Below are 13,651 nucleotides of genomic sequence, written 5' to 3' on the forward strand. Positions count from 1 at the left end.
TCTTCCTCTTCCTCTCAACCTCCAACAGCCATTCAGTCCCTCCGACTAGCACCTGACCCCCACTCCAATGTGTTGAACCTGTCCAGGTCTGTCCGTCTCACGGCCGCACAGGCCCAGTTGCTGGAGAGGGGCCTCGCCTACATTCCTCGACCTACAAGGACAGACTGGGAGGCACTTCGAAGGGACACCCACAGATACCATAGGAGACTTAAATTAATAGACTTTTTCAAAGACACACAGACAGACGGACATACACCTTTTGTCCTGCCCTCCACCTGGGAGCCAAAACTCTCCCAGGTGGACGGCAGGATACGAGGCCTCATACAGCTAGATAACCATACACTCAATCAGTACCACCCATCACCAGACAGACCTGACAACCTGACCACAGACGAACGGAACAGCATCACAACACTGCGGAACAACACACAAATAGTTATTAAACCAGCTGACAAAGGCTCAAAAATAGTAATTTTAGATAATTTCCAATACACATATGAAGCCAACAGACAACTATCCAACACAAGATACTACACTCACATAGCAGCCAGCATACAGCCACAGACTCAGGTCAAATTCAGACAAATCATTACAACACTCTATCACCAAAACTACATCACATCCAAACAACGCGACTTCCTCTATGGACCGGATAACCCCAGACCTAGAATATTCTATTTACTACCCAAAATCCACAAGGATCCCCAGACTTGGACTATTCCCTTCGAGGTGCCTCCCGGCAGACCTATAGTGTCAGACTGCAGCAGTGAATCCTACCACATAGCACAATACATAGACCACTTCCTCAACCCCCTCTCCACTATACACGCCAGTTATTTAAGAGACACATATGATTTCCTAGAAAAAATCAAGCCCATAGCCGTGCCACCACACACATACATTTTCACCATAGACATTGACAGCCTTTACACCAACATACATACAGCCACTGGTTTACAGGCAGTTAGAAATCTTTTCCAGACACACCCGGACAACACTAGACCAGACAATGCCATTTTACAACTATTAGAACTCAGTCTCAATTGCAATGATTTCACCTTTAATAACAAACACTACTTACAGATGGAGGGCACGGCTATGGGCAAGAAATTTGCACCCGCTTATGCAAACATCTACATGAGTGAGTGGGAGAGAGAGGCCTTGGCAAAGTGTCCACTACAACCCACCATGTATTTCAGATTTTTAGATGACATCATAGGGCTCTGGCCACACACCTTACAACAGTTTGATGCATTTTTACAGATTTTGAACACACACCATGCTTCCATAACCATCAAACACATTATTCATCCAACAGAGATTAACTTCCTGGACACCACCGTATTTTTTCATACAATAGATCATACACATAAACGACTACTGACAAAAATATATTTTAAGGACACAGACACACACGCACTACTCCATAAACACAGCTACCACCCAAAGCACACCTTTGCAGGAATCATCAAATCACAAATCATTCGGTTTTTCAGGATTTCATCCAATAGGGAACATTTTAATCAAGCCACACAGACACTTTTCACAGTCCTCAGAAGGAGAGGCTACAGCAAGAGGTTCTTGCGTACAATCAGGAGCAATGCCCTGGCCTCTCTCTCCCCCACCCAGTCACTCTCCACTAACACTCTGCCGCCCACCCCTAACCCTCCCACCCCTAATTCTAACCCTAACCTCAGCCCTAGCTTTCCTCCCCAGCAACATCAGAGCATGCAACAGGAGCAGAGGCCTCTCTCTGGCGCGGGGACAGGGACGGACCTGGACGGGGCCCACGCATTACCCTCTCCTCTATGTCCTCCCTTCTCCAACTCTTCTTCTCACTCTATACAGTCCACCGGCTCCTCTACCACTACAACACTAGTCCCATTAATAACTACATTCTCACATACTCTCCAACCACTACACCATAAATTCAAACAGAACTTCGCCACTACACAACAATCCTACCCCCCATTACAAACACATCAGGTCATCTCTGCACTCAGAAGGAACAGGAACCTGGGAGACCTCCTTGTGCATTCCACATTCTCCACTTTACCTCCCAAGCCCCCACAGCCACATACACTCCATTTTAAGCCCCGCAAATTCATCAACAACCCCCATAGTCACACTTCCTCCCCCATTCAGGATCCCCTGTCTCTGACCACCCCCAATATAGTTTATATCATCACCTGCACACAATGTCATAAACATTACATAGGAGAAACCAGTCACACATTAGAAACACGCCTCAAACAACACCTATATCACATCAAACGAGCAGACCTACACACTACCCTGTACACACACTTTCAATCCCATCCCATCGCTAACCTCATCGTTTCAGGTCTGGAATGTGGAGTCCGATGGACCAGTGGACAGCGGAAACTAATGGAGCATAGATGGATTAATAAATTGCAAACAGTAACACCCACTGGTCTAAATGAAAGAAGCTGACTATCAAACACCCACATAGTACACTCACACCTCATTCATTTTTATGTTCATCTTTCTGTTCAATTAAATAAATTGTATCCAGGCATTGCTGTGAACTTTTACTCTTTTAGGTTGTTTTATTAATGTCCATTTTTTACCAAGTATATCCATTTTACCATTGTATTTTAGAGGATGGGTTCGGACCATGGTTTAGGTATGCGGTCTAGTCTAACTTGGACTCAGGGGGGTGGACGCCTCTGCCTTGCATAGTCCCCAGTGAATAATGATAATGATAATGAATTTATTTATATAGCACATTTCAAGACATAGTCACAAAGTGCTTTACAAAACAGGGTAAAAAATAAACAACAACGTAGTCACAGCTACAACACGATAACATACACACAAAAATAGAATAAGGTATATAAAAAGAAATTAAGAAAAGGCCTTAACGTAAAGGTGGGTTTTTAAAAGGGATTTAAAACATGACACAGATGTTGCAAGTCTTAAATGAATAGGTAGGGCGTTCCATAGTTTGGGAGCCCGGACTGCAAATGCCCTGCCACCTTTTGTGATACGATGGGCTGTGGGGGTCTCAAGGAGCGCTTTGTCAGAGGACCTGAGTGAACGTATAGGCTTATAAGGAGCCAGCATGTCAGAGACATACTGGGGGGCCTGACCATTTACAGCTTTAAAAGTAAAAAGTAAAATCTTAAAATCAATTCTATAGCTAACCGGTAACCAGTGAAGGGTGGCTAAAATGGGGGTGATGTGGTCCCGTCTTTTTGAATTAGTTAGCAGTCTGGCAGCAGAATTCTGAACGAGTTGGAGACGGGATATAGCCTTCTTACACAGGCCAGAATAAATCGAGTTACAGTAATCCAAACGAGACGAGATAAAAGCGTGGATTACCTTTTCTAGATCTGCGGGTGTCAGGAAGCTTTTGATCCTGGCTATGTTCCTCAATTGAAAGTAGCAGGTCTGCACTACTCGTGTTACTTGGGGGTTAAAAGTGAGGCCGGAGTCAAAAAGCACACCCAGGTTACGGGCGACCTCTTTTACGTTAGGGGATAGGCTACCGAGTTCTGAGATGAATGGCTGAGTGGAATTAGGGGGACCGAAGAATATGATTTCTGACTTGGTTTCATTCAGTTGTAAGAAGTTATTTGACATCCAGTTTTTAATATCGGAAAGGCATGATAGGAGACTGGACAGATTACCTGTGACACCGGGTTGTAGAGGAATGTATAGTTGCGTGTCATCTGCATAGCAATGGAACTGAATATTATGGTTACGGATTATATTGCCAAGGGGGAGCATGTAAATAGAAAAAAGGAGGGGGCCAAGTATCGATCCCTGTGGTACACCACAGGTGAGGGGGACTGGAGAGGAAGAGGCTTCTCCGATCACCACAGAGAATGATCTGTCCGTTAGATAGGAGCGGAATAAATTCAGGGCTACGCTCTCAATGCCAACCCAGGTTTCTAGGCGGTCAATTAAAATGGAGTGATCAACAGTGTCAAACGCAGAGCTAAGATCAAGAAGAATTAACACAGAGCAGTTACCGGAGTCCGCAGTGAGCAGTAAATCATTGGTGACCTTTAAAAGCGCTGTCTCTGTGCTGTGGAGTGCTCGGAAACCAGACTGGAAAACCTCAAACGTACTGTTAAAAGTCATAAAATCAAGCAATTGAATGGACATGATCTTCTCCAACAATTTAGATAAAAATGGGAGTTTAGAAATTGGTCTATAATTATTCAGGACCAGGGGATCAAGGGAGGGTTTCTTCAGTAGTGGTTGGACCAAGGCCTTCTTGAAACTTGCTGGGAAAGAGCCAGTGGACAGAGAGCAGTTCATGATGGATAATATGTCTGGACCAACCGTATGGAGAATCTCTTTGAGGAATCTGGTGGGAATGGTGTCGAGTGGGCAGGAGGTGGCGCTCATGTGAGAGACTATATCTTCTAGGATTGTCATGGAGATCTGTTGAAACTGGGGGAATTTGGTTGTTAATAGGGGGCAATCCGAGGAGACTGTGGGTGCAGAGGAGATTTTCAGCCTGATGCCCTCTATTTTTTCCACGAAGTGGGAGACAAAGTTGTTGACCATTTCTGGGGAGGCTTCTAAGGGCTGACTTGGAGGAGGGCCCATTGCGGACTCAATTGTCTGGAACAGTATTCTAGGGTTATGTGATTGTGAAGCAATGAGCTTTGAGAAATATTGGTTTCTGGCATCTTTCACAGCTGATTCATAGTTAGACATGAGATCTTTTAGGTAGGTTAAGGAAGAAGTTAACTTGTCTTTTTTCCACCTCCGTTCTGCTCTCCTGCACTGCTTTTTGATTGCCCTGGTATGGTCGTTGAGCCAGTGCAGGCCAGTTGTTTTGGGGAATTTAACTTTGTATGGTGCGATGGAGTCTAGGATATTCGTGCATGTTTTATTAATAGGCAGGTTGCCCTTCACTGGTAACCTTACTTTGGATTTTAAATATATTAAGGTATTGTAGGCTGGGATTTTACAAAAAAGCCCCCCTTTTAAATACATACAGACATACAGACAGACATACATACATACTTATAAGGTATGCCATCTGGTGGCTAATGAACCAAACACATTCTCAGAAGTTGAAGCAGTTTTAGAGGACCCACTTTTAGGCCAGTGCAACAGAGCATGCTTTTGCCTTTTTTAAAACCTTACCCATTTTAACCAAATACATACATACATACATACATACATACATACATACATACACACATACATACATACATACATACATACATACATACATACATACATACATACATACATACATACATACATACATACATACATACATACATACATACATTGTAGATTGGCTATCTGAGATAGCATAGCAGAATTAGCTTCCTTAATGAGAGATGCACAATTCTTGTGAGTTAAAAATCGAATTTGTATCATCAGCTTCACATTGGGGTGAAGGATGAGGATACAGCAGCCAGGTAATTTATGTAAATAAGAAATAATAGGGGTAGGGGTCCGAGTATATTTAACACTTATTTGAACAAAATATATCTCACTGCAACTTTGGCCCACACATTGTACATGTACATCAGAAATGCTACAATGGTAATAATGTACATGACCAAGAACACAATATCTATGTATCTGGCCAGTGTAGTGTAGTATCCACACTTCTTCTTGTCTTGTCCTGTTCTAGCAGCACAGAAGCAGTCCTGACGAGCCCCTTTCACCTCCTCTAGGATCAGTTTCAGCAGCACAGCATCACTCAGCTGCTCCAAGTTGAACTTCTCACTCACTGTTCTGTCCTCACCGTTCATACCATCTCCAACAGGTTCTGAAAGGATATGACATAAACTAAACCCCTCTTGATTCTGAACAGATGATACAAAACTCTTTCATAGCACATTCTGTCTATAGTTTGAATCCTTTTTTTTTCACTTCATGGAACAATGTGAGGCGAGATATTTTTTACAGTGTGAGACATACCTTTGTGGAGGACAGTTTCTTCCAGAGTTTCCTCGTTGGTGGAGTTCAGAGCATCCTGACTGACGTAACCATCCATGTCTATCAGGAAGCTTACCATCATGGTCTCCAGGACACTGACTCATGGTCATCAATGTGAAGATGACAAGGCAGTACAGAGCTACAATAAGACCAGAGTGACACCGTCATTGATTATGAGAGGAACACAGGACCATGGCTTTATTATCCACTGTAGACCCAACTTTGAGAGGTTCCCCTGATCCCCTCACCTATATGAGGTAACCTTTCAGTGGTGGAGGGCAGCATGCCTTGGAGAATCAGCAGTAAGACAGAGATGGACAGCAGGAGGGTGACTTTGAAGCCCAGTTTTTCTCCTCTGGCCTCGCTGATGAAGAAGGACGCCACGTCCAGAACCAGGAAGTAGAGGAGAGGCAGTATGAAGTTCATTGCATACAGCATCGGTCTCCTAGCTATGGTGATCTGGATTTGTAGGACCAGAGAGATGAGTTAAGAAGATAATAATGAAATGGTTTGTCACACACGCACACACACACACACACACACACACACACACACACACACACACACACACACACACACACACACACATATATATATATATATATATATATATATATATATATATATATATATATATAGTATTTAATAGTATTTTTAATACCTCATAAGTAAGTCTTGAATGGCAACCTTGAGTAGAGTTATTAATGGTGATCTTTTTGAGATCCCATTCTCCATGCGTAATCATGTTTTGTGTAGAAATCTGGGTAAGTTCAGAGCCATTCAAGAATCGATCCAACATTATGCCTCGGTCTGAGAAGATGAAAGTAATTTTGATCAGTAAACAATGGCATAAATAATTAAGTATTGATCAGAAATGAGAACATAATGAGAGAACAAGCATGCATGCACACACACACACACACACACACACACACACAGTCTGTAACTCCACCGTGCAGAAGTTGCACACAGGAAGCTATCATTAATGCTTACAAAGATATATTTATATTGGGAGCTGATGGTACTGTAGGTGTTGCACTCTGAACTCCTCAGCAATCCATCTCACCGTCACAGGGGTCTAGAAGTGCATTGAAAATACTTGGATAGACACCCCTGTTCTTTAAGCTGCCTGATACTGATAATAAGCTACTTTATTTCGCAGACGAAAAAGGTGAAACAGAAGTGGGGAGAGGCAGTACATCCGCTTTCTGTAGCCTACATGTTCAGCACTGCATTTTAAAATTGAGTGAGCTAGTCTGCCTCGAGAAATGAGCGTTAGCATGACTTACCTGTGTGGATAATGGATATGAAGGTGATGCTACATGTTTGAGTATCAAAGGGGAAGTTCATCAGATCCATATCACACATGGTGGTCAGTCTGCGAAATTGAGACGCTCGTATCTCACCACTGGGAAGCACCCTGGCGTACGGACCATTCATAGTGGACCCACTATCAGGTACACTGATAGGAGCAGAGGAAAGACTTTAAGTGAATTATATACACATACTTGTCATGTCATGCAGGCTATAGATATATGCAGGCTAGCCTCCTGCAGAGCAATGATTAAATTACCATGTATAAATAATCACAATGAGACATTCAAGGTACCATTGATTGATTGATTGAAGAATTTATTAACAGTTTGCAGAATTACAGTACATTTCAAGCACAAACTCAATACAAAGGCTGTTAACTGTGAGTGGACGACCCAATTAAGCATTACACTTGTTTCCAATAGGGTCCACCATGTTCAAATCATCAAAACATTTAGAGACATACAAATAGACACTTCTATAGACAGAACAGGAATTCATCAAAAAGGAGGTAAAAAGGGAAAAGAAATATATACAGTGAGGGGAAAAAAGGGGGGGTTCAGATTTTACGGGGGCCAGTTTCGAATTGCAGCCATCCGTAGGTGCCCTTTGAGAGCGGTTTTGAAGGAGTCAAGGGATTCGCATGTCTTAATGACAGTTGGTAGGGCGTTCCACATTTTGGTGGCATAGGAGCGAAAAGAATTTAGTCCCTTGTTTGTGCCGAATCTGGGTTGTACATGGTTCGTTGCACTCCCTCTGGTGTTGTGGGTGTGGACTTCGTTAACATTAAGGAAGTATCTAGACAGGTACATGGGTATCTTGGTGGTGTATCGAATCTTGTGGACCAGACCCATTGCAAGATGCTGTACTCTGTCGTCGACCCTAAGCCATTCCAGCCTGTCGAAGTGGGCAGGGGTGAGGTGGGTTCGGGGGGCTAGATCAAGTAGGAGCCTGACCAGTTTGTTTTGGGAAGTCTGGAGCCTGGTTTTAAGGGCCTTTGAGGTGCTGTGGTACCAGGAGGTGCATGCCTAGTCAAAGAAACCCTGTACAAGGGCTCCTGTTAAGGTCTTCAAGGTGTTTTTGTTGACCAGTGAGGAGATCCTGTAGAGGAATCTTGTTCTATGGTTGACTTTTTTGATTACGTTGGTGGCCATTTTATCACCGGAAAGATTAGCCTCCAGGATGGAACCTAGGTAGGTAATTTCATCTTTACGTGTGATAACATTGTCACCCACTCTAACCAAGAAGCCATTTGCCTTGCTGAGATAAATCACCATTACATCATGGTGTCTCAGACAAATGCCAGCAGATAAATTATGGTTGTGATGTAAATTGTCTGTTACAGCTGTTAAAGCTACAAGGTTTCTCATTGTAAGGTGCAACTTGAATAGTGACGATCACACCATGCCATGCTGGGTCACGTGACAATGTAACTCTTATGTGGACTAAACATGTGATGTGTGACCACTGGTATGGTCCTTTAAAAATGCATTTGTTTATGTCTGCACACTGCATATGCACGCAAAGGCTTGATCTGGCCATATATTGTATAGTACGTACTACTGTGTGAGTGAGTGTGTGTGTGTGTGTGTGTGTGTGTGTGTGTGTGTGTGTGTGTGTGTGTGTGTGTGTGTGTGTGTGTGTGTGTGTGTGTGTGTGTGTGTGTGTGTGTGCGCGTGTGCGTGTGCGTGTGCGATTACACAGAGGCGTCAGGCCATGACAGACATCACATTTGGCAAATATAAATCTTTTGTAAGCAGACTGTCATTGCAAATGACCCTGCTGTGACAATAAACAATGAACATATGGGAGTTTAATTGCAGTAAAGAGCAGACCTTTTACATACTCGTCAATGATAGCTATATCGGGGAACCACAGCATTTTTCTTGGAACGTAAAGATCATCTATTCCACAAAATTCATTTGGATCCCAGGACAAAATTTCATTTGTCCAGCCCTGTGTACAGAAAGGATTATTTTAGTCCCCATGCAGATGTATTTAAAAAAGCTCTCCAAATAAAGCTTCATGAAGATAATGTGCATTATTATGTGAGAATTTTGTAACAAAGCAACAGGAATGATCTAAACAGTAATTCAATAATCTATAGAATGATGGTTTATTTGTTACTACTTACTACTCATACAAGCAGCCAAATACAAGCAGCCATGTGAGATCCGCAAAAACAATACTATGAAACTTAAACATAATAAAGCTAATAAAAAAATAAGAATCAAGAATTAAGAATGAATGTAGCAGCAATAGCAACATCTATATAAAAACAGAAGAGATGGCAAACCATACTACCGCCTACTGTATACAGTATGTTTTGTTTTAGTTAATCTTTGCCTATTCTGGTTTCTATTATTAAACACATTGAGTCTACATCTGTCATATAAAATATGTTAAATGTATGACTTTACTTGACTAGCAATGACAGTGACAACTAGTGTAATCACTTTATAATTAATCTTCTTAATACCATGCATCACACCTGCTGCATTAATGTCTCCTATAACAATTCTCACCATCATGATCCAGGAATGGCAGGTGAGGGTTTGAGACATGGCATCCTGCACAGAGTCGGTTATTTTAGCAGACACATGGAAAGTAACATTTTACATTAAAGTGGCATGACATCTTCACGCAGTTAAATGGGCCCTTACCGCCTCCAGGATACCAGATATCATAACATCCACCCCAACAAGGGTGGGTGTTGTCCAGTTTTTCACAGGTCGAACATTTGCGTGCACATCGCTTTTGCTTGTCAGGTTCAAGTAATCCAGCAGACCAAAGTATGAACAATCCACACCATGACTATAAGAAACACCTGCTATGGACAAGGAACAACAATCACAATTACAGAGCAGATATTGATGAATTGACTGACAAATACTGTTAAATACTATTAAACAATATTGTTATAACCCATTGATGCCTGATGCAACGTATACGTTGTTCTACCCTTGATGCCGGCGCGCTCTCTGCGTCTCATCAGCTATTGCTATACATGTAGCAACATAACTATTTAAAAAATAATTAATCAGAATTTGAAGGTTTTTAGAAACCTTAGGTCAGGCCCTAGAAGGCGTTCCCAGATTCGGCCTAAGGCATCAATATTGATGAATTGACTGACAAATACTGTTCAAATCCAGGAACAAATTCATTATCAAAAGAATGTCTTCACCATATTCCTGACGCATAAGAAAATAGAATAAAAAAGAGTGCCGATGAGTGCTACTGCTCATAGGTGGGCATTGTTGGGCGATTCTGTTCCCTTTGGTCGTGACAGTTCGAAGACCTCCATATCTGTATGTCAGACAGGCAGAGATATCCATATGTCACCAGGTGTCTGGTTGTTTGATATTTTTGAGTGGTGCAACCACTCCATTACACAGCTATGTGTGTCCCTGGGTCTGTCTGTCCCTGGGTCTGTCTGTCCAAGCATGAAAATAGCTTGGTTGGTTTTCACCATTTCTCAACCGTTTCAGATGCGGCGCGGCTTGCCGGAAACGGTCATGGGCCCGGCCCGGCCCCCTGGGCGCATTCCTGGGGGTCTGGATGTTCCAGGGACCCCCAAGAGACCCCCGGGGACCCCCACACGGTAACAATGTAATTTCTCGACCGCTTCGGACATGGGGCGGCTCGCCGGAAACGGGCCAGCCCCCTGGTCACATTCCTGGGGGTCTGGATGTTCCAGGGACCCCACTGGGACCCCCACACGGTAACTCTGTCATTTCTCGACCGTTTCGGACACAGGGTGGCCTGCTGGAACCGGGCCAGCCCCCTGGGCACGTTCCTGGTGGTCTGGATGTTCCGAGGACCCCCAAGGACCCCCCCAGGGACCTCCGCATGTTAACTGTCATTTCTCGACCGTTTCGGACGCAGTGCGGCTCGCCGGAACCGGGCCGGCACCCTGGCCACGTTCCTGTGGGCCTGGAACTCCCGCTTTCCCCCTGGGGACCCCCACACGGAGTTGCACCACTCACTTCACACGGGTGTGATTTTTTCTAAGACCAGTAACATTCCCAGGGATCCCCGGCTCTCAATTGACTCATCATTAAGGCCCGGATAGTCCAGCGTTGTTCCTCTCTCCCCTCTCCAAAATAACCAGCTCCAGGGGGAAAAAAATAAAAATATTTAGACAGATAGCAGCAGGTACACAGCCACTTATGGAGGTTGATTAGAGTAGGATCCTATGGGGAGACTGGAACCCAAGGCATCCTTGGCTGTTCTCTTCTACCCTTTTAGTGTTAAAAAGCTCCAGAAAAAAGACATTTGCGAATGGTCAGGGAAGAGGCTGCAGATCCATCATTCCACCAATAAGTATAGCTTTGGTGCAAAACAAATAGTTGCAATTAATTCACAAGCTACTTATAATTATGGAAGAATGAAACATTTGCGGGTACGGCAACTTTCAGCGGTTTCCGCTAGGCAAAGGTTTGAATTTCAACCTTTTGAAAAGTGTTAGAAAACTCTTTTTTGAAATGGTGGACATTTCTTGGTAAGGAATGTGTTGCCAGATTTTCCATATCATGTGCAAATATTCCCTGACTAAAACAGTCAGTGACCTCATATAGCACTCAATAGAAAGTCATATTCTGATGACAGACTGACCCAGATGAACCATGAAATGACAGCAGCAGGGTAACACCAAAACTAACTTCAATAAAATAACTCCTTATGTTATTTAATAATAACCAACTAACATAATAACTCACCCATCAGGACTAGGAAAGCTACTGCCCGTGGAAACAGCATTGCAGTGTGCCTGTGCAGAGGGCTGGCCACTTGTTTTATAGGAAGATAAGGAGTGATTATATTCAAAAACATAGATGTCGTAATAACATGACAGTGTTTGTACAATAGCAATGCATATTGTCTAAGTCATGAATGCTATTGAAACATCTGCACAGCAGTGAAATAATGATTTACCTGGGAAATCCGCCAGCTGGCTATGGGTAAATAAAGGTATCAGCCACATGATCCAATCAATCTTCGCTTCTGCTTCAAGTGCATTACTGAAAAGGTCATTAATCCGGGTGATTGAATGTGTTGTTTGCTGGGCTACTGTATGTGTGCTCTGACACCACAATGACATCTAACCTGGAACATTACAGTACCGACAATACACTAGTTGGACTGCTATTCTGTTCTTAGCTCTCCCTATATGGATATACTGTATGCCAGAAGAACCTGTTCTGACATGCCATTATGTTGATCCTTCCCCATGTGGATGCGTGCACGTGACCTCGCCCTTAGGTCTTACTGGTATAGGCTTCTGTCTTTTTGTCATAAACGTACTATTCTTATGGTCTTCTCAGAATGCTTTCACCAAATGCGGTTGTCATGTCAAAAGGTTTTCCATTTCAATTTAGAGTTGTTGTACCCATTTCTGTTTAATTTAAGCATTATTAGTTTCTTTTTTTTGGTTTATTTGTTTATTTTTTGGCTTGTGTTGTGACGCATTGTGAGCTTCTAGATCAGCTATTTGTGGTGAAGAGACTTGGTGTACTGTAGGCTGAAAAACAAGTGCAGTTTTAACTCAGTCCGTTTTACTAAGTATAGAGGGTCTACGTCAGAGGTGCCCAAAAGGGATCACGATCTATAGATCACACAGGTAGACCACATGACATGCCCCTAAATAAATTTATAATGTAAAAATGAAAGAAAATATATTTGGCCTCTGCCACTTGACTTCACTTGATTGATATAAAAAGGGCCTGTCAGCTCAAACCCACTAGCCAATACTGTGTTTCGCACAAACGTCAGTAGCATTATGTAACGCCAGTGCCACTATTCCAAAGCCCCCTCAGGTACTTTTTTAAACTATTTTCAGTATTGGTTTTGGTGGGTAGATCTTGTTGAGCAGCTGGTCATTTTAAAAGTAGCTTTCAAGTCAATAAAAGTGTGGGCACCCCTTAGTGGTTAAACTGAAGAGACATTGATGAATTCCAAATATTATCAAAGTATTCTGCGACACCCACTTTGAGAAACCTGGTCTATGGAGAGAAGTGACTGCAGCCGAAGGTGGAGCCAGCAGAGAAAAGTTCAACTGTGCTTCTGCAACTCTATGGGTGTTAAAACATCTGAAACACTGCCCGTCGACAACTCATCCTGTCTGATGATCTGACCAGTGTGAGATACGGAGATGAACAGCAGCTTCCTGTCAACCCAGAGAGGTTCGACTACTTTCACAATTGTCAATAATCCATAATTACCAAAGTCATAGCCTCATAGGTCATATTTAGTGTCCGTAGTATAGGTTGTACATTAAGGTCATACAAACTCTGTTCTTCACAGGTACTGTAGGTCGCTTCCACACCATGTCATAAACATGTCTATCACTAGTTGATTTAGACTACTACGTGTAGTAGTAATGTACATCATATAAACTATA

The 13,651-nt window shown here is 42.9% G+C and overlaps 1 protein-coding gene across 1 annotated transcript; it reads right to left on the bottom strand.

Moving 5' to 3' along the window:
• Nucleotides 1–5,450: 5,450 nt before the first annotated feature.
• Nucleotides 5,451–7,541, bottom strand: LOC306936813 (5-hydroxytryptamine receptor 3A-like). Its single transcript, XM_079520437.1, has 6 exons — nt 7,514–7,541; nt 7,230–7,402; nt 6,602–6,750; nt 6,189–6,399; nt 5,923–6,079; nt 5,451–5,770 (listed from the first exon to the last, which is right to left on the bottom strand). Exons 2-6 carry the CDS (start codon nt 7,378–7,380, stop codon nt 5,743–5,745), a joined length of 696 nt encoding a protein of 231 aa, XP_079376563.1. The 5' UTR covers nt 7,381–7,402; nt 7,514–7,541; the 3' UTR covers nt 5,451–5,742.
• Nucleotides 7,542–13,651: the final 6,110 nt, after the last annotated feature.

Source organism: Electrona antarctica (assembly GCF_951216825.1).
Source record: "Electrona antarctica genome assembly, chromosome: 14".
NCBI classification, from domain to species: Eukaryota; Metazoa; Chordata; class Actinopteri; order Myctophiformes; family Myctophidae; genus Electrona; species Electrona antarctica.

Bases quoted from the DNA above. Each gene is read 5' to 3' on its own strand.
- LOC306936813 (XM_079520437.1), bottom strand. From the start codon at position 7,380: ATGAATGGTCCGTACGCCAGGGTGCTTCCCAGTGGTGAGATACGAGCG. The intron at 6,400-6,601 runs GTATTAAAAATA...CTACAAATCCAG, and splicing joins ATTCAAGACTTACTTATGAG to ATCACCATAGCTAGGAGACC. The intron at 6,080-6,188 runs GTGAGGGGATCA...GTCTTATTGTAG, and splicing joins TGAAAGGTTACCTCATATAG to CTCTGTACTGCCTTGTCATC.